The sequence below is a fragment of the Ceratotherium simum genome, chromosome 6, assembly GCF_057802395.1.
Source record: "Ceratotherium simum simum isolate JZ-2026a chromosome 6, ASM5780239v1, whole genome shotgun sequence".
Classification (NCBI taxonomy): Eukaryota; Metazoa; Chordata; class Mammalia; order Perissodactyla; family Rhinocerotidae; genus Ceratotherium; species Ceratotherium simum.
Genome location: NC_141905.1, coordinates 64,189,010 through 64,214,377, shown reverse-complemented (window position 1 = coordinate 64,214,377; position 25,368 = coordinate 64,189,010). Strand labels below are relative to the sequence as shown.

The 25,368-nt window shown below is 37.4% G+C and overlaps 2 protein-coding genes across 3 annotated transcripts in view; one reads left to right on the top strand and one right to left on the bottom strand.

Moving 5' to 3' along the window:
- The window catches only part of CFAP43 (cilia and flagella associated protein 43), a 97,235-nt gene extending 86,912 nt beyond the window's left edge, over positions 1–10,323 (top strand). The window contains exons 33-38 of the mRNA XM_087432555.1: positions 649–761; positions 1,754–1,913; positions 7,286–7,450; positions 9,076–9,156; positions 9,792–9,945; positions 10,132–10,323. Coding sequence (XP_087288681.1) covers positions 649–761; positions 1,754–1,913; positions 7,286–7,450; positions 9,076–9,156; positions 9,792–9,945; positions 10,132–10,298 — 840 coding nt within the window. The 3' untranslated portion in view covers positions 10,299–10,323. The remainder of the gene's footprint in view (positions 1–648; positions 762–1,753; positions 1,914–7,285; positions 7,451–9,075; positions 9,157–9,791; positions 9,946–10,131) is intronic.
- Positions 10,324–10,546: 223 nt separating this feature from the next.
- Positions 10,547–17,459, bottom strand: SFR1 (SWI5 dependent homologous recombination repair protein 1). Of its 2 annotated transcripts, XM_004428045.3 has the most exons (4): positions 17,328–17,459; positions 16,400–16,521; positions 15,373–15,786; positions 10,547–14,332 (listed from the first exon to the last, which is right to left on the bottom strand). In XM_004428045.3, exons 1-4 carry the CDS (start codon positions 17,338–17,340, stop codon positions 14,141–14,143), a joined length of 741 nt encoding a protein of 246 aa, XP_004428102.1. In that variant the 5' UTR covers positions 17,341–17,459; the 3' UTR covers positions 10,547–14,140. The 2 variants fall into 2 exon arrangements, with proteins under 2 accessions (XP_004428102.1, XP_087288680.1); XM_087432554.1 differs by lacking the exon at positions 17,328–17,459 and having other exon boundaries at positions 16,301–16,424.
- Between the last annotated feature and the right edge of the window lie 7,909 nt (positions 17,460–25,368).

Below are 25,368 nucleotides of genomic sequence, written 5' to 3'. Positions count from 1 at the left end.
TTGAGTAGTCCTTTTTGCATAGATTAGAATTATATTTCACCAGAACCAACTTTACAGTTTCGCTAGAATACATTTTTAAAAGTTATTTTATTGAGGTCATATTGGTTTATAACATTGTATAATTTCAGGTGTACATTGTTATATATCAGTCTCTGATAAGACATTTTTTTTAAATATAGCCAAGGGTAACAATTTGAGAGTGTGTTTAATTGGGAAGAGAATCCTTCCTCTTGCTTCTTGACCATCCTGCCTCTTCTCCCCCAAATTCCCTAAATTCAGTGCCACATGCATCAGGCTGGCATATTTTTGTTAAAGTGTCTATGATTTTATAATTTTATCTAAGATGATGACGACAAATTTTAAAGTAAAATATACAAAAAATTCTAGTTGGTTACATGTTTGATTTTCAGTGAGAAGCAAATTTGATACTTTTCAAATTATTTATAGAATGTACCATGTAAGTTTTAGGTATATTATATTATGTATTGGCAGGGATTTAAATTTTTATTAGTCTCTTAGAAAGATAGGCTTGCTAAGGTTTTATAACAAAGTTAAAAGATGTACGTTTTCTAAAGTTCTTTAAAATTAGCTTGCTTTCATTTCTAAATCTCCGTATGTTCTGAGATGTTTGTGGTTTGGCTTCTTCAGGTGAGGCAGAAAGCAGCTGGCTTAATGGAAATGGTGGCTTTTCTCCGAAGAAGAAGTGAGGATGATGAGAAGGTGCAACGTGAAATTGAAAAAGTCTTCCATGAACTCATCCTGTAATATGAACCTTTCGTTTATTCAAAGTCCAAGCTAGGGCTGTTAGGTTGTGTTATCATTGGGGGGAGAATGCCTAATCACTAGTTCACAGCTGGCGAAGACTTACCTGTCTCGTTGGGCTTTGTAACTTCTCTTTGGAAAGGTGCATTTTGTTACAAAAGACCTTATATCAGAACGGAACTAACCTACATGTTCCATTGCTCTTTTTACAAATAGGCAAGTTACCGAAAAATCTTAGTATTTTTTAATCTGCTCCTTCCACATAAAAATACATACAAAGAAATTACTTCTGCTAGTAAGAACTTTTGGGCTCAAGCCACACAAGCAACCTGTGTGGAAAATTAAGCAGATATCTGAGAAATTTCCATGTAGGCACCTAACCAGCTAATATCTTTTTCTTTAGGGGAGCTTGTTGTATTTTGCTGAGTGATTGGGATACTGTTTTAAGTTCTTGCTTCACTTTTGGCTGTATTTACAGCCACATTGATAAATACTTCTTTGATGGTCCCAAATCCATCATTATACATCATTTGCAGATCTAGGATATAAGGAGGAATATGAACTACCCAGAAATATATTTGATAAGTAGTATATAGATTAAACATTGTTAATATAATATCAGAAGTCAGTACATAAAGTCAGAACTTTAATAGATTTGTTTAGCAGCATCTCTATTTTCTTCCACTTACAATCAAAATTATATTAGTCTTTTCTTAATCATAAAGTAAAACTTTATGAATGTATTTCTGTCCATACCATTCTTTGAGCAGCCCAAGTATAATTCCATATTAATAAGAAGTAATTCCATATTAATTCCATAGAGAACTCTAGGAAAGTTCATCATTGGGAAAATATTTTCCACGTTGATCTCTAGCATGTTTTCCTTCAGCTTAAGGAAAATTAAGTTTTAATTTTATATTCTCAGATAATAGGTGAGATTTGAAGCATAAATATATTACCACCACTTACTTTGAAGTCTTTTTCAATTTAGATTACAGGAAGAGAAAGCGAGATTCCAGTTAAATTTGACAATCCAAATTCTCCTTAAACAAGGACAAGTAGAACTGGAGAATTTCCAGTTATTGCTGGAGTATTCTGATGCAATTCTCATCAACAAGAACATAATTGAAGACTTGAATTCTGTGATTCGGGTAATTATCATTTTTTAAGGAGAAAAAAACCAACATATCATCTGCTGTACCAAGTATTTTTCATTATTCTCCCATTTCCATGATAAATCATTTTCATTCAGTTAAATCAGTGGTTTCCACCTCTGGCAGTACATTAGGCCCCACTCCTAGGCATGGGTATTTTTTTAAAAGCTTCCCAGATAATTCTGAAGTACAAGAAGTTCAGGACCATGGAGTTAAATGTTCATTCTAATATGCCATCATTCTGTTAGGCTCAATCTACTTACCTAACGATAATCTTAGACAAGCTTAGATAATTGATTTCAGACCTTGCTTGTTTTCTAACATTTAATGTTATAAATTTCCCCTTAAGCAACATTTTAGCTGCATTCTGCAAATTTTGATATTTTACATTTCCATTTTCTTCCCATTTAAAATATTTTCTAATTTCCCTTGTAACTTCTTATTTGACTCATGAGTTATTTAGAAGTGTGTTATTTAATTTCCAAATATTTGGGCATTTTGTGCTATTTAGGGATTATGTGTTAATGTTGCCATACATTTTACTTTTACAAATGTCCTAAACCCACAATACATTGTTATTGTTTTTGCTTTAGAGAGTCAATTATCTTTTAGAGTGATGAAAAATAAGAAAAAAGTATTTTCTATTTTCTTTCGTATTCACTATTTCAAGAGATCTTTCTTCGTGTGAATTGAAGTTTCTGTCTTGTATCATACACCATCTGCTTCAAGAACTTCTTTTTACTTAACTGAAATGCAAGTCTGCCTATAAAGAATTCTCTCAGTTTTTCTTTGTCTGAAATTGTCTTTGATTCACCTTCGTTGTTGAAAGATATTTTGCTGGGTTCCCTTGATTGGCAGGTTCTCTCTCTCTCTTTCTCATTCTTTTCACTTTAAAGGTGTTCATTTTCTTCTTGCTTACAGAGTTTCTGACAGGATGCCTACTATATTTTTTTATCTTTGTTCCTCTTAAGGTAATATGTTTGCCTGTGAGATTTTCTCTTTATCTTTGGCTTTTAGCAGTTTGAACATATGTCTAGGAGTGTGTGTGTGTGCGCGCGCACGTGTGTACGATTCTTTTATGTACTGTTGGATTTGGTTTGCTAATATTTTGTTGAGGATTTTTGCGTCTATGTTCATTAGGGACATTGGCCTGTAATTTTCTTTTCTTGTGTTATCCTTGTCTGGCTTTGGTATCAGGGTAATGCTGGCCTAGTAAAATGAGTTTGGAAGTGTTCCTTCCTCTTCAATTTTTTGTAAGAGTTTTACAAGGATTGGTATTAATGCTTTTTAAATATTTGGTAGACTTCACTAGCAAAGCCTTCTGGTCCTGGGCTTTTTTTTGTTGTTGGGATGTTTTTTATTCTAATTCAATATCTTCACTTACTATAAGTCTATTCAGATTTTCTATTACTTCTTGAATCAGTTTTTGCACTTTATGTGTTTCTAGGATTTTTTCTATTTCATCTAGGTTATCCAATTTCTTGGCATGCAACTGTTCATAGTATTCTCTTATAAAATTTTAATTTCTGTAAGGTTGGTATTAATGTCCCTGATTTCATTTCTGATTTTAGCAAATTGAATTTTTTCTCTTTTTTTCTTTGTCAGTCTAGCTAACGGTTTGTCAATTTTGTTGATTTTTTTTCAAAGATTCTGATTTCAAAGATTTGGGTTTTATTTATTTTCTCTATTGTTTTCCTATTTCTATTTCATTTATCTCTGTTCTAATCTTCCTATTTCCTTCCTTCTGCTTGTTTTGGGTTTAGTTTGGTCTTCTTTTCCTAATTCCATAAGGCAGGTAAAGTTATATTATTGATTTGAGATCATTCTCCTTTTTTAATGTAGGTGTTTACAACTATAAATTTTCCTCTGAACACTGCTTTTGATGCATTTCATAAGTTTTGGTATGTTATGCTTTCACTTTCATTCTTCAAAGTATTTTCTAATAACCCTTGTGATTTCTTCCTTGATCCATTGATTATTTAATAATATGTTGTATAATTTCCACATATTTGTGAATATTCCAGTTTTTCTTCAGTTATCGATTTCTAGTTTTATTCCCTTGTGGTCAGAGCAGATACTTTGTATGATTTTAATCTTTTAAAATTTATTAGGATTCATTTTTATGGCCTAACATATAGTGTATACTTGAGAATGTTCCAAAGAAGTGCATTCTTTGCAATGCACTTGCAAAGAATGTGTATACTGCTATTATTGGGATGTCTTCTGTATATGTCTCTTAGGTCTAATTAGTTTATAGTGTTGTTCAAATCCTCTATTTCCTTATTGATCTTCTGTATACTTATTCTATCCATTGTTAAAAGTGAAATACTGAAGTCTCCAATTATTATAGAACTGTATTTCTCCTTTAATTCTGTCAATTTTTGCTTCATATGTTTTGGGGCTCTGTTTTTAGGTGCATATACGTTTATAATTGTTACATCTTCTTGAAGGATTGGCCTTTTTTCAACATATAATGTCCTCTTTTGTCTCTCTAACAATTTTTGTCTTAAAGTTTATTTTGTCTGATATTAATACAGCCACCCCAGCTGTCTTTTGGTTACAATTTGCATGGAAGATATCTTTCCATCCTTTCACTTTCAAACTACTTGTGTCATTGGATCTGAAGTGAATCTCTTCTAGACATAATATCATTCGATCATTTATTTTAATCCTCTGTGCCTATCTCTACCTTTTAATTGTGGCATTTAATCCATTTACAGTTAAAGTAATTACTGGTAAATAAGAACTTAACCTCTGCCATTTTGATATTTGTTATCTGCATATCATATTTTTGGTTCTTCAATCCCTCCACTACTACCTTCTTTTGTATATAGTTGATTTTTTTGCAGAGTACCATTTTGATTCCCTTCTCTTTTCCTTTTCCATATACATTTTAGTTGTTTTCTTAGTAGTTACCCTGGGGATTACAACTGACATCATAATTTTATAATAAACTAGTTCAAATTAACACCAACTTAGTTTCAATAGTATACAAAACTCTGCTCCTATACAGCTCTGTTCCTCCCCCTTTGTGTTGTTATTGTCACAAATCACAACTTTATATATTATGCATCCATTAGCGTAGATTTATAATTATTGTTTATGCATATTTCCTTTAAATCATATGGAAAAAAAGAGTACTTAACCAAAAAGCAATAATACTGGCTTTTATATTTACCTATGGAGTTAATTTTTTATTTGGTTTTTTAAAATTTCTTCTTTAGCTTTGAGTTACTGTCTAGTGCCTTTTGATTTCAATTTGAAGGACTCCCTTTAGTATTTCTTGTAGAGCAGGCCTATTAATGGTGGGCTCCCTCAGCTTTTGTTTATCTCAGAATGTTTTAAATTTTCCTTCAGTTTTTGTTGTTAGGGTAGAAGCAACAATCATTATCAGATTTGCTGATGGATTGAACGTGAAGGGTGAGGTAAAAAGAGGCCTCAAGAATAAGTCCTAAAGTTTTGGCTTTTGAGCAACTGAGTAGTTGATGGTGTCATTAACTGACATGAGAAAGACTGGAGAGATGTAGCTTTGACTGAGGGCATAGAATGAAGAGTTTTGGCCTTTGTTAAATTTGAGATGCCTGTAAAACATCCCAATGGAAATATTAAGTAGACAGTCAAAATTCACGGCTGAGATATAAATTTAGGAGACTGCTATATATAGATCACATGTAGAAAACTAATATGGGTTATTACATATAGATATCTACATATAGATAACTTAAGCCATGAGATTGCTTGAGACCACCCAGGAAGTGGGTAGCTAGAAGAAGAGTGAGTTTGGGCCAATGCCCAAAGTCCAACCCTCAAAAAGCTAGCAGAGAAGGAGTCAGGTAAGGAGACTGAGAAGGAGCTGCCAGGAGGAAATCTAGAAACCACGAGAGAAACAGTTTCAAGGAGGAGGGACTCATACGCTATGTCAATTACTTGACAAGAGCAGTCTCAGTGGAGGGTTGGGGCAGGAGTTCAATCGGTGATGGTTGAAGAAATAATATGAAGTGAGGCAGTAGAAACTGTGGCTATAAATAAATTTTACAAAAAAGTTGACTGAAAGGAAAGCAGAGAAGAGATGTGGTAGCTCTACAGCGGTGTTTCTCAGCCTTGGCACTATTGACATTTTGGGCCAGATGATTATTTGTTGTGGAGAGATGTTTTGTGTATTGCATGAAGTTTAGCGGCATCCCTGGTCTCTATCTACTAGGTGCCAGTAGCAACACCCCCTCCTCCAGTCACATCAGCCAAAAATGTCTCCAAACATAGTCTAATTTCCCCTGGTGGGGCAATATTTGCCCCATTTGAGGAGCACTCCTCTAGAAAAATGCTCGAACTTAAGATTTTGGAGCTGGCGATGACAAGATCAAGGGTATGATCATGGGAGCTGGGTAGCTGAGTGAGAAGGAGAAAAGATCATTGAAAGTGGGAAATTCAAGGCATTGACAGGCCAAGCAGTGATCAGAAGAAGAAAATAATTTTTAAAAAGAGTAGCAGGTGGGTGCTGGCCCCATGGCCTAGTGGTTGAGTTCAGTACACTCCGCTTCAGCGACCGGGCTTCGGTTCCTGGGCATGGACCTACACCACTCTTTGGCGGCCATTGTGTGGTGGCAACCCACATGCCAAATAGAGGAAGATTGGCACAGATGTTAGCTCAGGGCAAATCTTCCTCAAACAAAAAGAGGAAGATTGGCAACAGATATTAGCTCAAGGTGAATCTTCCTCAGCAAAAAAAAAAAAGTAGCACGTGCTATAGTATGGTGGCATGAACTTCAAAAAGCTAAGTTTTTGAAGGAGAAGAGAGGAAAAATATAAAATGTAACTGGATGGAACTCTTGTACAAATTTATTTTAGAGACATAGTAGTTTCACTATTAGCAATCTGAGAGAACAACTTTCTGAACTTCATGTAGGTAATTTGAAGTGAAGTGCAAAACATCTAGTTGTTTAAATATCATATTTAACTCATTCAAATTTTTTTGCTTTTCCACTAGCTACCAACCAGATACTGTTGTGCCTAGCTGCATTAAACTACAATCCTTTATCTGTAGCGTCAGGAAGCAGGGCAGAGAGTAGGGATACAAATGCATACATATTGGTGATGGCAAAAAGAGTTCCTGCCTAATCGTTGACAAATAAAGAAAATAGGCTATGCCATTCAAATGTATCTTATAATCCCTTCTGTTTAGTAACTATCATACTTTATAGTGATCAGATTTTGCCCAAGAAGTAATTTTTAATATCTGCTACATTTTTTAAAAGAACATAGACTTATCTCTGTGCTCCAAGTGTTTTCTAATAGCATTCAGCTTCAGATAGTCTATACTCTGTATGCAGAATCATATTATATGAATATTGGAATGTACCTTTTTTTTAAAGACTCAAGGACAAAAGAAAGTTGCTAGCATGATGGAAAGTAAAGATATCCACAAAGGAATATTTCAGATTGAGTGGGAACATAAGAAAATGGAGATGGAAATGGAAGATCTAAATCAGAAGGCTTGGGATATTCAGATGCTGTTTTTTTCAAGAGATCGTCAAAAGGTAAGTTCCCCCTGCCCCACTATATAATTTTAATTTCATTCATTAATGTATTTATTCATTTAACCAGTATTTAATCAGGAGCCTGTGTGATATCAAGCATATCCTAAACCAATAGTGTTTATTCATAATATGTCTATGAATTCCGTCTTTTTCTTCCAGTAGTTTACATCTGCTGTCTCCGGTTCTTCGTGACCCATTCAGGAATATAGTTCTATCTTGCAGTTCACCGAGGATTTCCTAATTGTCAAATCCAGTCATCACCATCCCTCAACTGTGTAGCATCTGACCATCTTAATTGCTCCTTCTTTTGGCTTTTATCATCCCTATTTTCTCCTGTTTTTCTTCCGACGTGTCAGACTACTCTGCCTCTTACTGATTTCTCTTTTACGTCTCTTAACATAGCTATTCTTTAAGATTTTGCCCTTAGCTTTGTTTGCGTTTCTTTCCATGCCCTCTCCTTTGATGATCTCTATTTTTCTAACTTCAGTGCTCACTTCTAAATGACTGATTCAAGCTCTCTGGATTCCAATTCAATTCCAATTCCAATCCAAGCTCTCTGGCCCTCACCTCCCTCAAGCTCTATTTCTATATTTCCCACCTCCCAATAGCAACTCTTCTTAATTTGCTTATTTCAGTTCTTTTCAGCCACTCACTCAGGCTTGAAGGTGTAGTCATGTTTTCCCTTTCCTTCCAAGTCTTGCCTAGTTTATCTACTTATTCCCTCATTCTCTATCCCCATAGCCTTTTCCCCGGCTCAGTCTTTCCCTGTCAATGATTTAGACTATTTTATAATAATCTCCTAGTTGGTCTCTGACCTTGAGTCTTTCTCTAATCTATATCATATACTGCTGTCAGATTAATATTCCTATTCAGCTCTAATCACTTTACTACTCTGCTCAAACATTTTAAACTGCCACTTCTTACCTGGCAAATGAATTATGAAATCCTTAGGTGGACGTTCAGTGTCCTTCACCCTAACTTTTCAAATTCATTCCCACATTCCTCTAATACATCAGTATTCTCAACCCCAACTGATTACTATTTTCTAGGATTCTACCTCTGTGCCTTTGCTCATTACTGGTTCTTCTACCTGGCATATCTTCCCTCATTTTTTTTTCACATTCCAAATCTATTTTTCAGGATAAATGCCACCTCTTTCATAAAGCCTTTTGATTTCCCCAGTCCAGAGAAACCAAATCCCATCTCAAACCACCTTTGAATTTGCTTGTCACTTTACATATTTTCTGGCAACCAATCACGTCTACCTGTTCACTTTTTCTTGAAGGCTAGGTTATGTTATCTTTGTATCTCCCACAGTGTCTTTAACTGGAACACTGTTAATATGGGATTCAAATGAGACACTTAATAAATATTTGGTGAGTTGAATAAATGAATGAATGAATAAGAAAATAAACTCTAGGCATTTGTAATTATTAGTATATAGGTGAGCGTATCAATGGCTAAATACAAGTACATTATTATGGCACAAAAGTCAAATAAGCCTAAACTTGGACAATTTTTATGAAAACAGTAACTTTCAAAACTAAGATAATCTTTATAGTTATCTATTGAAATAAACAGAGAAAAATATCCTTATATATATTGTTTTTTTCTCTCTCTCAAAGTACCTAAATGAACCACACTATGAGACTCTGATTGCCATTCAGATTGGAATAATGGAGCAAACCATTGCTGTTTTAGATAAGGTAGGTCTCAAAAAATAGTGATCATTATAATCCCAACAGTTGTGAATCATTCGAACAAAGTAACAGTGTTCCAAATCATGAATTCAAACAGAACCTAACAAAATCTTGGTCATTTACAAATATTCAGGATGTAGAGATCTCTGAATAGTGTCTTCGCAACCATAACAAGCGTGGTAGACTGAAGCCCTTCTTTTAATATTAGAATTAACCCCTTGGGAGATATCTGAGTGTATGTGAATTTCCTATTTCACATTAGGTTATGATTTATGTAAGAGAAGTGTTGATCGTCTTTCCTTGGCATTGTAAAGGCTTTGTTTTTTCAGAAATGCTTAACAAATGCTCAGTTTTGATTGTGTAGCATATATAAGATAGAAACAATGTAATCTCAAGGCTATGTGGTTTTTAATCTCTCATTTTTAAGAATATACAAGATTTTTTCTAAAATGTGCTATTAACCTACCATTCTATCTTCCAACAAATAATCTAGGTACCTACTATGTGCAGGCATCATGCTTGGCACTAGGAAATGGTGATTAATGATGATGAATTTAAATTTTAAGAATAATTTCTTTATAAAATATAATGTATTTTTTCAAAATTATTTTTGTGGGGTGTCATGGAAACCAAAATTTCAGACCCACAAAAAGAATGTGGAAAACTGCAAAAAACTACTAAAAAAACTGGGAAAGTTCAGCAATCAAAAAGATGTAGCAAATTATACTCTAAGCTGCAATTTACGAGAAGAGTTGGTGGCTGTCTCAGAGAGACAAGACATCTGTAATGCAATCGGTAAGCATTTTTTTTCTTTACTCAATGGTAGGTTTCTTTAAAAGTAATCAGTACTCCTGAAATCTGTACAGTAGTTATAAAGCTACCAGCATTTCTTCCACGTTTAATTGATTCCAAGTGTTGTTTCTATATTTGAAAGTATTGATAATAATCTACTAAATCCTTTCTTCTTCATTTTTGGAATAGGGTCTAAACTGACTTGTGAAAAGATTGCCAAAGAACGATATGAAAACATGATGCAACAACAAAAGTTAACAAAAATTTCAAAAGAACAAGCTGAACAGATTTCAATACTGCAGGCTGAAGTTGAAAGATTAAGGATGAAAGCATTTCCTGCTCTTGTTCAAATGTAAAAACGCTGGTGGAAAACACAAGGCCAAGTCGATCATTTAAAAAATAAATTAATTTGATTTAAATGATTTCTTTTTCTTTCATATCAGGGAATTTAAGTAGAGCCTCTTCTTAGTTACATATTTTTAATAGCAAATTATTTCATTTTAGCCTTAATCATTATAAAAATGTTTGTCCTGCATGAATAAATGTGTGTCAAATATCATGAATTGTTGTTTTTGTTTAAGAATGAACAAAATTTTAACTCAGAAAGTATTCAAGATTCATTTTATTCATTTAGTCTTAATTTTTTATTTTCATGGTAATAGTATAGAAAGTCTTAAAGACAAAAAGAAATTATTCTTAGCCACTTCTGGCATTTCTAATTTTATAAAATTACCAGAAAAGTTATGAGATTATGGATGACATATACTTTTCTACATTTCCCAAGTTTTCTTCAGTAAGCATTTCTTCTATAATCAAAAAAAAGTTTACCAGAACGTTTAAATATTAGTCCCTGTTCTAGCAATGAGAACAAGGTGAACTGTTTACTTTTACCAAGCCCTGAATCATTTGTAAATTACATGTTTTCTTCTACATAATCTTCTACACTTCATATTCACTGTAACAGATCTCAATTTTGTGCCCTAGCCAATAGGGTTCAGCAAACAGAAAAAAGTGTTTTCTCATTTCCATGAAAAGTTTATCACTGTATTCACATAGATGATGATAATTAAATAATGAGAAGATTAACTGGTCAGAAGACTGCTTTGCCTTTCCATAGCCTGTGGACTGCTACATTCCAGGTTGATACCATTGGGATCATTGACCACAATCTCCAAGTGATGTCAATGCCTCAGTGTTCTGCAATTTGTGAATTAAATATTAAGTATAATCTGCAACACCATATCCAATGTACACTGGTGTAGGTAAAGCAAGAGAGCTATTATAAAACTTTCTATTTAGAAATAAATCTTTAGATTTAAAATTTTCCATTTAGAAATGGCCAGGATAGTACCATAATTGATCACCCATATACTGATCAGTGCTAGATGTGAATGGTAAGAGAAATAAAAGGACCAACATCATTTTTTATGACTTCCCTCCTTAGTACTAGAATGATTCCTGAAGTAGTCAATTTGGCTGATTCAGCAAGGAAGTGCCCATTGGTAACATTTCCTAGGGTCTTTCAAAACTGTCTCTGAGAGGGGTATTGATGGGGTGGGAGGATGGACCCAAGGGTAGAGAAGTGTGAAGAGTACAAATACTTTGTACTTAGGATTGTCAGAAGTTCTCTGTCCTATTGGTTTGAGCCAACCATGGATATACTAGACTTTTTTTTCTTCCAGTGATACAAATTCCATGTCACCTAAATTAGCTGCCTGAAGGCTCCATTTGCTAATAGTCAATGCCACCAATTTCACTGGATAATGTTCTGTGGATTCCCAGGTCTTAACAAACCAAATAGCCTGTGTGATTTCTATTTCTTAGTGGCTACCCTGGGTGATTCTGACAAAGCTCCCTGCTTGAATGCCTCAGTTTTGAGGCATGGATAGGTGGAGGTTAGCAGGAACCTCTTGCAGCTCTTTTCAACAGGGGATATATTGATTTTGGGGGTTGACTTTGAAAGGGCACATGGGTCATGCACCCCAACCCACTTTTGATACTGTCCGTGGTACTGATTCCTCTCAACTTCTGCTGAACAGCAATTATATTCATATTTTTATAGCCCCTTAAAATATTATCTATATTATCAAGTAGTAATATAATTAATTTGGTCAAACATAGCACAGCTTTAAGCACAAGATTTAAGAGTAGGGCTCTATTGCTGGGTTGCCTGGTTTCAAATCCCGGCTCTGCCACTTCAGTTTTAAATAATTACTTAGTTTTTTTAAATAACTTCATCATAAATTCCCTCATCTTTAAAATTGGGATGTTGATAACTGTAATCCTCAAATGAGTTAACATACTTTTTAAACTGACACAAAGCAAGTGCTTAGAGGTAGCTTTCATTTTCATGAATAAAAATATAGTATTTAGTGGTTTTTAATAAACGTATCCCATTAAATGGAGGTGAAATTCAACAGAAACAATAAAAAACGGGACTGACTGCTTCATAGGCATCCCTAGGCCCCAAATTCTCCCATAAGCCTGATCCATATTCCATGACCCACCTCCTATTGCAAGAGTGCCTACTGTGCTGTTGGAGCCCTCAGCACTCAGCCAATGCCTTGGAAATGCCCATTACTGTGACCCCATCTGCTCCCCCTAACTCTCCCAGAACCAGAGTCCCACTGTTCCCCCAAGTGGACATGTAAGGTGACTCTAGGGGATGTGCTATTCAACAGTGAGTAGCTGCAGCCAAATGCCAGCACCTTCACCATGGAAACTGCTTCCCCTGCCACATTTAAGCCATCTGGCTAAGCAGCAAGCAGTGACAGAGGCTGATAGGTACAAAACAGCACAGCTCCCCAGGAGTGCCCAATTAGGAATCCCAGAGCCTAGGGAGGCCCACGTGAGGCCTGGGCCAGTCCTCTTGTGTTCACAGAAGCAATGACAATAGCAGTGTCTAGAAGGCAGGAATTTGTGTGTGTGTGTGGTGGGGTGGCGGGGAGGGTGAGAGTTTTCTGGTATGGGCACTAACAATTAGAATGGATGCAAGAGCAGGGTCCTGAGGTCTCCTGATATGCCAAATATTAACAGTTTGGTAGATCATAGGCAGGGACTGGGCTGAAAGTGGGGCACACTTGGAGGAGGGGAGCTCAGGGTAGTGGCTACTTACCTACTAGCAGGCAAGTACTTTTTTTTTAAGATTTTTTTTTAAACTAAGTAAAGCTGTTTTAGCCCATAAAAGGACCCAAAAGCAGAAATCCAGAAAGCCCTCAAGAAGGACTGGAAACTAGAACCAGGAAGCCGCTGACCCACCAAGTTCTCTATTTGTCATCTCTGCCTTTCTTTGTAAGGGCACACACTCTACTTAGTACACCAGGTTTTCTGCTTCCAAGTTTACATACAACAGCTTCAGCCACAAAAAGAGACGGGCTTTCTTTTTCCTAAGCACAATTCCAAATTCCCAGAGACTGGGCCTACTTGGGTCATATTTCTGTATATGGCCAGGATGACAGGTAACATTGTATAATATGGCAGGCAGAAACAAAACCCTATGAAGGTGGGTTTCTGGATGAGAAGTCGCTGTGAACAAAGAAGAAACTCTAAGTTTAATCTACTGCACAGATGAAGCTAGAAATGTAGATGAATGTGAAAGACCTTGTATGCCATGATGCCTCAAAGTAAGAGATGAGGATATGTGGTTTTGCAAGAGATAAACGGTCATTTCACTAAATGAGATGAGAAATATGAGAAACAAATTTGGAGAGAGAGGAAAGAATATAATTTTGGACATATGAGCTTAATTACCTGCTAGACCATCCAGATGGAAACATGTGGTAAATGGATGGAAACAAGGTTCACAAACTTAGGAGAGAGGCAGGCATTTTTAGACCGCTTTTAGGTTTAGACATTTACCAGACTGGACTATTTTTTAACATTTAAAATAAAACTTTTTTACCACAATAAACAAAACAATGTATTAAAACTGATTTTCAGAATTGTCACAATTATTTTTTCAAACATGACAAATTTTTTTTCACATTTCTTTAAATGTCAAGTTTTCTTTGGCAAATTTATCCAAAATACTAAATTTTCACTTTAGAATTTAGTTTATATTTATATAACAGATTGCCCTAAATTGATGTTCATCGAGATACCTTTCTCAAAGCCGTAATGGTTTGTATCTTCCCTTTAAAATGTAGAAGTATCTTTTAAGTTGTCATTTTCAAAGATATTCTGAAGAAAAAATTAGGAATTAAACACCTATAAATTCTTCTTCATTTCTGTTATAGTGTAGCAACTTATCATCTAACCCATAGTGGTCTATCAACTGAGTAAGGCTGAGTTTCTTGTTCTCGTCAGCCATAGCTGACTGCAACTCATAAAGCAACAGCTGGCTACAGCTTCTCCACTTCTTTATTAACGACTGTAACTGAGACAGGTCATTCTGAAACAGGAAAAAAAAACCATATATGTCAGTAACTAGATAGGCATCCTACTTTAACTTAAAGTTGTTAAATCAGTCGATGAGTAGGTTTAAAGAATAACACACTTGGTCATGAATGGGACCTCTATCCAGGAAAAAGTAGGATGGTTTTAAGTAGAATGGTTACAATGACACTCAAATTGAGTCCCATGGCTATTTTGTTTGGTCCAGGCTCTGGGCCACCCTTACCCTCAGGGAAAAATCAAATTATTAAATAGGGCAAAACTGGAGAGAAGCAACAGTATAGATTCAAAAAATCCACTTTTTCTATTACAGTTGTACTTTAAAAAATGAAATATTCAAATTAAAAATATTTTTCAACATTCACTATCTCATAAAACTCAAGTAGTTATATTTAGAAAAATCCTAAACATTCAAGAGAGCAAATAGGATATACTATTCCATCATTTATACCACATTGCTAGGGAAGAAGCAGCAATTGCATACACATGAATGATCCAGGTAAGTAAAGCTTATCTTCTTCCAATTCCCAAGTTCTATTTAATTCAACCTATCTGGGTTAAAATCTAAAATCTAATATATATTAGTTGTTTTCTCAAACAAAATGCCTGGAACATTTTAATAATTTGGAGGAACACAAGATCACTACTAAAAATACTTTTTATTATAATCTGTGGCCCATTTTTAGCTTTTTTAATCATTCTCTATCAGCTGTCACTTCTGCTCTCATTGTATTTGCATCTAACATTTGATATTGCTAATATTGCTACAGGTTGGAAACTAGAGAGAAAATATTAGAGAGAGCATATTAAACGAGAGCTAGGTCTTTTAAAAGGCTGTATCTGGTGTCAGAGGCCTCTTCTACTCTACTCTAAATATATGGCTTATATTTGAGTTAAAGTTGTTGGAAGCCAGGCTTCTGGATACTTGGCTTATTGCTTATTATGCTAAAATAAACTTATTTTTTCTTTTTGAAATTACTTTCCTATCATTTATCTAAAAAAAAAAAAATCATGCAATGGTTCTGAAATTATTCTCACCTTTGATCTGTACATTTTGACTAGTTTTAGCCTCCGAAGAAGGTCTTCTTTCTCCTGAATCTGCTTCACCAATTTTGTTTTTTCTTCATTTAATCCTTCTTTGGGAAGATTCTCATTCACAAAGTCATTTTGAAGATCATCACTGCATGACCCAGCATCAACTGATGTAGACTCACATGCATTGATATTCTTGAAGGTATTTTTCCCATATGGACTTTCTTCAAATTCACTGTCTACCCGTTTAAAATTTTCTCGAAATTCCACACAGTTTTCTTCTGTTGAACTTGCTGGTTTCTCTGAAAAGTTCTGATCGTCTCCTTCATTCTCTACTTTGAGACGTTTTACCACACTGTAAGAGGAATTAAATGAAGATCTAGTTTTCCTTAATCGTTCTCTAAGTGTTGCACTCATAGGCTGAAAAAGGCACAAAACATTAATAATGTTAATCAAGAACAACATTCTTGGTCTAAATAAATCTTCTAGAAATAAAGACCTTACATTTCTATGGTAGACACCACTAGATGGCTTTCTGTCTCCATATATCTAAAGTAAGCATCACAAAACATCTTTAATTCCTGGAAGCTCCATTAAGTTTTATCCTCTTTTTATTTTAGCAAAGTCAGCACTCTCCTAAAACAGTGTTGAGACACTTATCCCAGTAATCACAAACATCTGGTCAGCTACTAGCACGCCTGCTGCTACTCTAGGGGCCTGCAAGTCACAAAGTGAGGAAAAGACCTAGATCCTGCCACCAAAGACCCTCACAACATCGCAGATTCAAACTGCCTCATTTCGGAATGTTGTAATCACCTGATCTGAAACTAAATGAAAACAGATTCAAGATGAAAATTTGGGGGGGGGGGAGGTCAAACCCTTATCTTAAACACCTAAAATTATTTACTAATAAAATATTTACTTATTAACCTACACATTATGTTAATTAAGAATCTTCAGTAGACTTAAAGCTACCACTGACAATACTTAGAAGTCCAGAACAGCTCCCCTGGAAGAACTAAGATGTTCATACTTGTTTTCTTGAACTACTGGTATGGGGAGATGGCGGACTGGCACTGGCCTGTGGAGTGCTTGGTGAAACCACAGCTGAGTCTGATGGACTTTCCATCTTGAAAATGAAATCTTGGTTTACCTCTAAAAAAACAGAAAATAATCACAAAATGGAAATCAAATTAACCCACACCTCTATATATTCCTCAATTTTTATCACAGAATTGTTTATCGTTGTACATAATATCCACAAGGAGCCAGCTATGTCCTCGTTCACTTAGTTGGGATTCCTTCTAGCTCTTTTTGCAGTGGTTTCCCATTTACCTTCCTAAATAAGACGGTGCTGGTCCTCATGGTGACTACTAGTTTCTCCGTGACAAATTAACTAGCTAGCATCTCATATAAACAAGACTCTCCGTTTGTTTTTATCTTATCAAAATATCCTCAAAACCTGCCATACGGGGGGTGGGGGAGAATAACAACTTCGGAGAGTCACAATTCTTTAATTTCGTTATGCCAGCTTCATAATGAGAGGAAGCGTAACTGAAATCTTGACTCAAACATCATCAGACCTGTCACACCACCCTAAACCCTAAAAGCCGTGTGACTAGAACCAGTGACCCTCCAGGCCTGAGGGATAAGGAACACAAGCGCAGATAAATTTACGCCTGTGTGCATCTTTTCAGTTTAAACAGCGAATAGCCTCCGAAAGAGAGTCGACTGGCGTGTGTCTCCTCAAACAAAGGCATCAACTTTCCCGGGAGAAAAACAGAAGGAGGAGTCCTCCCGTCCCTCCCACCACTGCAGAAAACCCACACTAGCCCTCGAGACCCCAGGCCTGAGGTGGGGTTCAGAGGTCCCCTGACCGCGACAAGGGCTCTCCTAGACTCCACAGCCCACCCCCCAAGAGGCCCAGGTCTCAGACATCCACTCGCCGCCCCACACGCTACCTCCCTCCGCCATCCCCAGAGCGCGGGAAAAGCGCGCAGCCGCGGCCGTGAGCCGGTCCCGTCCCAGGGGCGGCGCCGCGCAAGAGGCGGAAAAGACGCGCGATTGGCCAGATTGACTGACGCGCGCAGCTCGGCTTTGCCCGGCGCCGAGCACGGCGGGACGGCGCGCGCGCGGCCGCGAGCCTCCGCAAGGGGGCGGGGCGGGAGGAGCCACGTGAGAGGCGGCAGAGACTCGTGATTGGCCGAGTTGACTGACGCGCGCCGCTCGGCTCCGCCCAGCGCCCGAGAGCGGCGAGACTACGCGCGCGTGACCGCGATCCCCAGCAGGCGTTGGGAATGGGTTGGGCTGAGCTTCAGAAGGACTAACCGATCCTGCTGGGGGCGCGCTTCTCTTCGCGCCCCCCCTCCCTCCTCTTTCCGTGCATCGTCTTCTTTTCCTGCTTCCTTATTTTTGTGTGTTTGTGAAGAACGCCTGAGAACGCGCCTCCCCTTCTCCTGGCTCTCCTTAGTCTGGTCTCCCGCTCATCACAGCAAAGGCGCTTCGTCAGTCTCCACGGGACCAAAAGCCGCAGGGCCGGCTGTGTGTGAAGTTGACAGCTTGTAACGCTCCAGAGGCAGAGGCCAGAAAAGAGCAGCCATTGAGACTCAAACACGTTAGAAATCTCTCCTCGAGTCCGCGCGGATGCAGTTGAGCTAATTTCTAGCCCTTGCTGCCACACACTTAGCGCTTCTGTCACAGGTTTTCTAGTGTATCTACCTCAAAATGTGGATTCCTTAGCTTGATTTCAAATCTTTTGGTCAAAACTGAGAGAAAATGTAGCCCAATGAAATTGGTCGTGGTGCAATACAGGAAGCAGAATCATCGCTAATTGAGAATAAGTTGGTCCAGAATTCAGATGTTTGAGGCAGATATGGACCCTGCTGGATACTAGACAGCCACATCCTTAGTCTAATATAATCCTGTTCATTTCCTGTGTGGCGCTGTTCAGTTGCTGGGCAACAACAAAGTTAACTAAATTGGGTGGAGCACCGGGTTTAGGGAGAGACAGCTGAGTAATTTCTGAGTCACGTGGAAGATGGGAATTTTTAAGGGGCCAGTGTTTTCAATCCTGGGGAATGGCCATTTTAAACAAGGACACTGTCTCTGTACTAACATCTGGTAATAATGGCTTAGAAGTAGCCAGGACCCGGGAGGAATTAACTGAGCCCTAAGCAGTCGGGTATAACTACAGAACCTGAAGACAGCCTAATGCAGTGATTAAGGGCATAAATGGTGGAGTCAAACTGCCTGGGTTCAAATTCTGGCACCAGTACTTTATGTGCTTTGTAATAGTGTCTCTGTGCCTCGGTTTCCTCATCTGTAAAATGGGGATAATAGTATCAACCTCCAAGGGATTGGAGGATTAAATGAGAATTCATGACAGCACGTGAGAACAGCGGTAGGTATGTAGGAAGCACTCAATCGTTATTTTATATAGGCAACTATATTCGCCATTCCTTTATTGATTTAAAGGAATGCATCCCATAATTCTTTCATCCCTTTAATTATCTCCCAAAAAAAGGTCACATATTTTTTTAAAGATGCTACGGTCTATAAGATCCCTCACAATTTAAGCCATAAATAACAGAAAACTTGGAGCCTCTACAAAATTAATAATATGTATCCCATTCCTTCTAAATTTTTCAAAAATTATATAAATTAATCTCAAGGAATTTACAAAATGAAAGAGAACTCATGATTTTGTGATATAGGTGTTACTCACCTCACCACAGGCCTGAGTCTGTACATTTACATTTATTTCTCCCTTTACTCATCCATTGGCATCAGTTACTCACTGAAAAAAGCAGAATGATTTGTCCTGACACTAGAAGCACAATGCAGACTGCATATTCTTATGCCTTGGGGCATAAGGTTGGGTTGTTTTTATGATTCCCTAGAGTCAGCTGCTCCAAAATCCTTTTACCATTACGACCTAAGCTTAGAGCTGTGTTTTTGCTGGCTGCATAAAGGAAAACAACATCTTGCCTTGCAAATGTTCTGACTTGCTTATTATGTGAACTGGTATATTAAACAGGATTGTTTTGGCCAGATTTTCAAAGAACCTCGGAATAAGTACTCAGGAAAACCTGTATTTCAGAAATGCACATTTGTTGACCTACATCTCTGACTTCCACGTGTTGTTAGAATTGAATAATCTTCCCATATATAAGTTTGTATTTTACTTACTCCTGTCACATAACAAAATGGAAACATACCTTCCTCTCTCAATTTAGTATGAGGGATCTGGAATATAGCCCCTATAGTTTTTAATTATACCTTTAGATAAAACATTTCCATGTCTTTAGGAGCCTGAAATCTATTGGCCTATAAGGAATTTGGTGTTTCTGACACAGGACATTGTATGTTTCATATGAAACTTGGCAAGGAAAAATACTGCCCCAGAGAGCCAGCAGGCAAGGACTCCTTACTCCCATAGAGGACAATTTGGGCAATAGAATTCAATGATAATAGTAATTAATATCAACCTAAGGCAGGCTTTCTCTTTGTGTTTTTAAATTTCTTCAATACCCAAGGCTACTGTTAGCCACTTTGTTATTCATCAGGGAGTGGTAAAATGCTTCTTCCGTTCTTGTCTGTGATTATTGTTGGTGGGATGATGACGTAGACCTAAAAATCTTTATGAGGTGTTTTATTCTTTTTTAACAGCAAGAAGAGAATAGTGAATAGTGTCTCTCTCTTTCTCTCCATACAAACACACCCACACACACACATACTTTTAAGCCACAATTTAAAATTTCATTCAGTAGATTTATCTATTTTTAAAATTCTTGGCTTTAGCATTATTTTTTAAATCTTAACAGTAATCTCAGGATGACCTAAATTCCATACCATTGACTTTTCTGTATTGACAAAAATTTTTATATCATGTCGACATAGCTAGTATCCATAGGTATTTTTTTAAACAATTAAAAATATAGACATACACTTGTAAAAAACCAGGATCAAAATCCACTTGGGTGAGGGATTGCATAAAATCCACATGATTAAGTTAATTTATAATATCCATTAGGACAAGTTAAACAAACTAAATTTAATACAGATTTATAACACTCACAAGAAAGTCTACTAAATTCTCTTAAGTAGCTTTCAATATTTCTCATGACATTTGTATATAAGTTGAAAATCACCTTCAAAAACTCTCCTCTAGGTTTCTCTTGCCATAAATTCAAGTCTCATCTTATAGACCTATCCATGGTAAAGAAGATGTGTTTTAGTGCTCTGTCATCTCATAAATTTCCTCTTGAGTAATTGACAAACTATTTCTATGTCTTTTCTTTATTACCTAAAGGTCTCATATGGGATTCTATAATGTGTCATTGATTCACTTGTAGAGACTGTTGAAGACTTTGTTATCAAAGGGTGACCTTTGTGGGTAAACTGTTTCATATTTTTTAGCCAACTTAAGCAAGAAAGGATTTTATTTTCAACCTCAAGATGAAAGAGCCCTTGATTTAGCTAAAAGACACAGCTGAGAGTTTGCCTCACTGAATAGGATGACTACTTAGAACATGGAGATATAGAGAGGGTCAATAGTATTAGTGTGATAAAAAACCTGTCCACCACTAGGCAACTAGAAAATTTACCTGGTAACTAATATTGAGGGTAATATACTGAACAAGAACCTAAAGAGCTCCTTTCACCTGAAATTCCTATTGTTTATTCTATCAGATCTGGCATTTCGTCAAGTCCTTTAGAGACTAGAGAAAAGCAAGAGTGTCTATGACTCACTGCTATTACTGGGGTGTGTTCTCTTGGAGAAGAATAGAGTGATTCAGGTTAGATTAATAATGCTGAGGAAGGGGGTAGGGTTTGTGTGGGCAGGAGGGTTGTGGCAGAAGAGTTAGATTGTGGAAAAGTAATGGTAATAAAAATGCTGCTCAAGGCCACATCTTTCTCAGATCCTTTATTAACTCAGAAATGTCACTCCTGCATTCATTTGGAGAAAAAAAGGCATTTGATGTCAGCAAATCTTTAAGCAACAGAACATGTCTTATAATCGTCTTTAACCACCTGAAGTTTGAGAGATAACAACTCCCCAGATGATTTCACAGTATTGAAATCTGTTTGAAGTGCCGGCAAAGAGTCAGCTCAGTTTTCTACCTTTGCCTCTGTTGACCCATGAAAAATCACTACAATTTAAACAACAGATATTTGTTTGGTCAATTAGAATTGCAATCCAGGGAGACATAGATTTAGGCAGAAACCCAAAATGAGCTCTGGAGAAGGCAAACAAGGCAAGAGTTTATAAAGACAAAAAGAGATAAATCACACAGGTTGTTTTGCAAGACATGTGATTGGTGCTACCAACAACTGTTCTTCCTTGGCTATTCGTGATTGGTTGCTAAGGCCATCTCTAAGGCAAAAATAAAGTTCTTATCTATGGAAGGAAGCATTTTTTTCCAATTCTTAAAAGAAAGTCAAGATAACAGCAAAGCACAATTCAAAAAAGTCACATTTCATCTGGGCAGAGAGGTGGTATACATGCATAAGCCTCACGTCCTTTTTTTTTTTTTTTTTTTTTGAGAAAGATCGGCCCTGAGCTAACATCCAGGCCAATCCTCCTCTTTTTGCTGAGGAAGACCGGCCCTGAGCTAACATCTGTGACCATCTTCTTCCACTTTGTATGGGAGGCCGCCACAGCATGGCCTGACAAGCGGTGCATCAGTGCGCACCCGGGATCCGAACCAGGGCCGCCAGCAGCAGAGCATGAGCACTTAACCTCTACACACGGGCCGGCCCAGCCTCACTTCCTTAATGGCATCCCAGCTCCATTTTAGAAGCCTTACATATGTTACTTCATTTTGTTATCACAGTCCACACCTTTCATTACTGTTTCAGTCTTGAGAATATAGAAGATTTCTTCTTGGTGATTTTTTTTAGGTGGGAGAGCAAGGGTGTCTAATGGTATCAGGAAAATAAGGAATTTGGGGCCAGCCCAGTGGCACAGTTGTTAAGTTCGGAGTTCTCCGCTTCAGTGGCCCAGGTTCTCGGGTTAGGATCCCAGGTGCAGACCTATACCTCTCTTCAAGTCATGCTGTGGCAGCAAACTACATACAAAATAGAGGAGGGTGGGCACAGATGTTAGCTCAGGGCCACTCTTCCTCAAGCAAAGAAAGGAAGCTTGGCAACAGGTGTTAGCTGAGGGCCAATCTTCCTCACCAAAAATAAATAAATAAATAAGGAGTTAAGAGACTATTCTACTATGTTCTAGGACACTATTGATCTTTTTGCTTCTGCCTTTCCACCTCTTGACGAGCTTTGATGATAAGTAGAGTGGTAGAGAAAATCTGTGAATTAGCCTATAACCAGAATTATCTGGCCCAGTTCAGGATCTGAGAGCCAGACTGCAATTTAATCCCTTTCCCACCACTCCCAAAGGCAATATAAAATGTCTTAGATTTTCATCAGGGACCTTTAGGAGCAGTACCAAGCCCACTGAATGCAGAGCCCCTGACCAGAAGGTCTGAATTGCCAGGGAGGATCCATTGGAGAGGCACCATCAAAGATGGGGGAGGTAGCTTGAGCAAAGATATCTCTTCCTCGATCCTCTCCCTTCCACCTCTAAGAGTGTGCCTACTCCTCACGTCTCCCATGCCTAAATTATACCACCCGTCAGTGACATCAACATTACCCAACACTCGGGCCGGCCCCGTGGCCTAGCGGTTAAGCGCGTGTGCTCCGATGCTGGCGGCCGGGGTTCAGATCCCGGGCACGCACAGACACACTGCTTCTCCGGCCAAGCTGAGGCTGAGTCCCACATACAGCAACTAGAAGGATGTGCAACTATGACATACAACTATCTACTGGGGCTTTGGGGGAAAAATAAATAAATAAATAAAATTATAAAAAAAAAAAAGAAAAAACATTACCCAACACTCCAACTCTGTTAACACCTCTGTGGCTACCAAAAAATAATGTGTGAAGTTTAATGCAGATGCTGGTGACCCTCAATTGGCAAATGATATCACTATTTTTTATGGTGAAAATATATCTTTCCCACAGATAAGATCTTGGAAAAGAAGGATATAATACAGGTACATTCACCCTGACATGGTCCTCCAAGACTTCACCCAGCTATTTAGACTTTGTTAACACAAGATTAAGACACATAATACTTTTCTTTCAACAATATATACTTTTAACTCAAACTCTTCCCAACCCTCCCACCTCCCCAAATTTCCCCTTAAGTGCCAGTCTGGTTATTATTATAGCAGCTATCAAGAACCTACATCATCTCAGGTATTTTTCCCTTGATATAAATGACTAGCTCTGAATCAAATTATCCTTTTCTTACAGCCACTTTCAAACCTTTCTTTTCTTTATTTTTTTTAATCAAGAGAAGTTTACTTAATTGTTTTCCAATACTCTGTAGTACATGGGAATGACGGCTTAGTCTATCTCCATTGTGCTGTTTACTCTCTTCCTTACACTCTGTTATAACTTGTAGATCTATGCCCTTCTATGAATGCTGAATATTAAAAACTCAACCTCTATGCAGCTGAAGATGTGCTGTGAGTGGAATTCATACCAAGTACGAGGACAACACTCACCAGCAAAGAGGATCTTTGCGGACTTTTATAAGTCTGGCACGTGGCAGATAGCATCCCATGATATCAGAAGACACAGGTTTGGGCTTTGGAGGACAGGCAAGTAATCACGTGCACATTTGTTAAGCAAATTCCTGTGAAACTATAAATTATAAGCTGCCCATAGTTATAAAAAAAAAAAAAAAGCATTACTATAGGTTGGCATTATCCGAAACACTTTCCTGGCCTAACTCTGGGCTACTGAAATAGGGTATTTTGAACCTGCATGTACAAGTTTAAGATTTTTGTAAAGCTGCCAAATCTTTAATATAATTAGCATAAGGCTTGTGCAATTAAGCTACCCGGAAAGGAATGAGTTTGAATCTTTGGCAAGATGTTCCTCTTTTAAAAAAAGCAGTTTCACCAGTACATATTATTTTCACTCAGAGCTGTTTTCCTCAGGTTTTGAAGGTATGTAAAGCTGACTTTGATTCATTCCAATAATTGTGTATAAGGATAGCAATTTATTCATAGCCACTAGTTTTCAGGATGACTCAATCAATAATTTTACTCACCAGGACAACTCTGTCTGCTATGAATACTTGCCATATTTATAGTCTGAAAGAATCAGACTTACCGCTCCCCTCAAACTAGATAGAAGTCTGCCAAGCTCACAACAGGATTAAGTCCCCAAAATAAACTCTAGGAAGATAATTCACTTCAGAAAACGAAATTCATGGATATCAAACCGTAGATGCAGTGAGCAGTACCTGAAGTGACTTGATTTTGAGGAGTAGAAATAGCATGTTATCACAGGTTTGAAAGACTACAGGTAAGAATTACGTGGGCTAATGAGAGTACTGACGAGGCTGAAATTGAACATTTGCATACTAATTAGCAGGTCTCAAGGCAAGCCTTACAAACCCATCACCTTCCAATCAATAACTGCTCAGGTTAAGATTACAGGAAGCTTTCCTGGACCACTACATTCATAACTGAAGCCATCCTCAAGAGTTTATAATTCACTGCCAAGAATTATGTAGGAGGAGAAAGGAGAGGTTAAGGGAGGGGAGGGGAGGGAATGAGGCAGAAGTGCAGGAGAGGAGAGGGAAGGGGAGGCAGACATCTTTACTACATGTTTCTTGCCCTTAAGCAGAGCAAAACTCTAGTGTTATAAAACACTATTTTTTTGTAACAGGCTACTGATTACTAGGCTTGTTTACTCCATATTACAAGTTATTCTGCAGATTTAACCTGGGTTTTGAGGTCCAAATGGCAGATCAAACACCATGAAACCTAGGCACATTTAATTGGGGCTAGCTTCTGAAAAAATCATGATGCTTCCTTCATGAGAAATGCATGCATCATGTTCTTAAGGCCTTTTGATACAACTGAATAAAAAGGATTATGGAAGTTCAAGATTTTATGATTAATAAAGATATAAACATGCATT

Coding starts and splice junctions, on each gene's coding strand:
- SFR1 (XM_004428045.3), bottom strand. Junction 15,787..16,399: donor CCAGTAGTTCAAGAAAACAA/GTATGAACATCT, acceptor TGCCTTTTTCAG/CCTATGAGTGCAACACTTAG. Junction 14,333..15,372: donor TCAAAATGTACAGATCAAAG/GTGAGAATAATT, acceptor TTCCTGTTTCAG/AATGACCTGTCTCAGTTACA.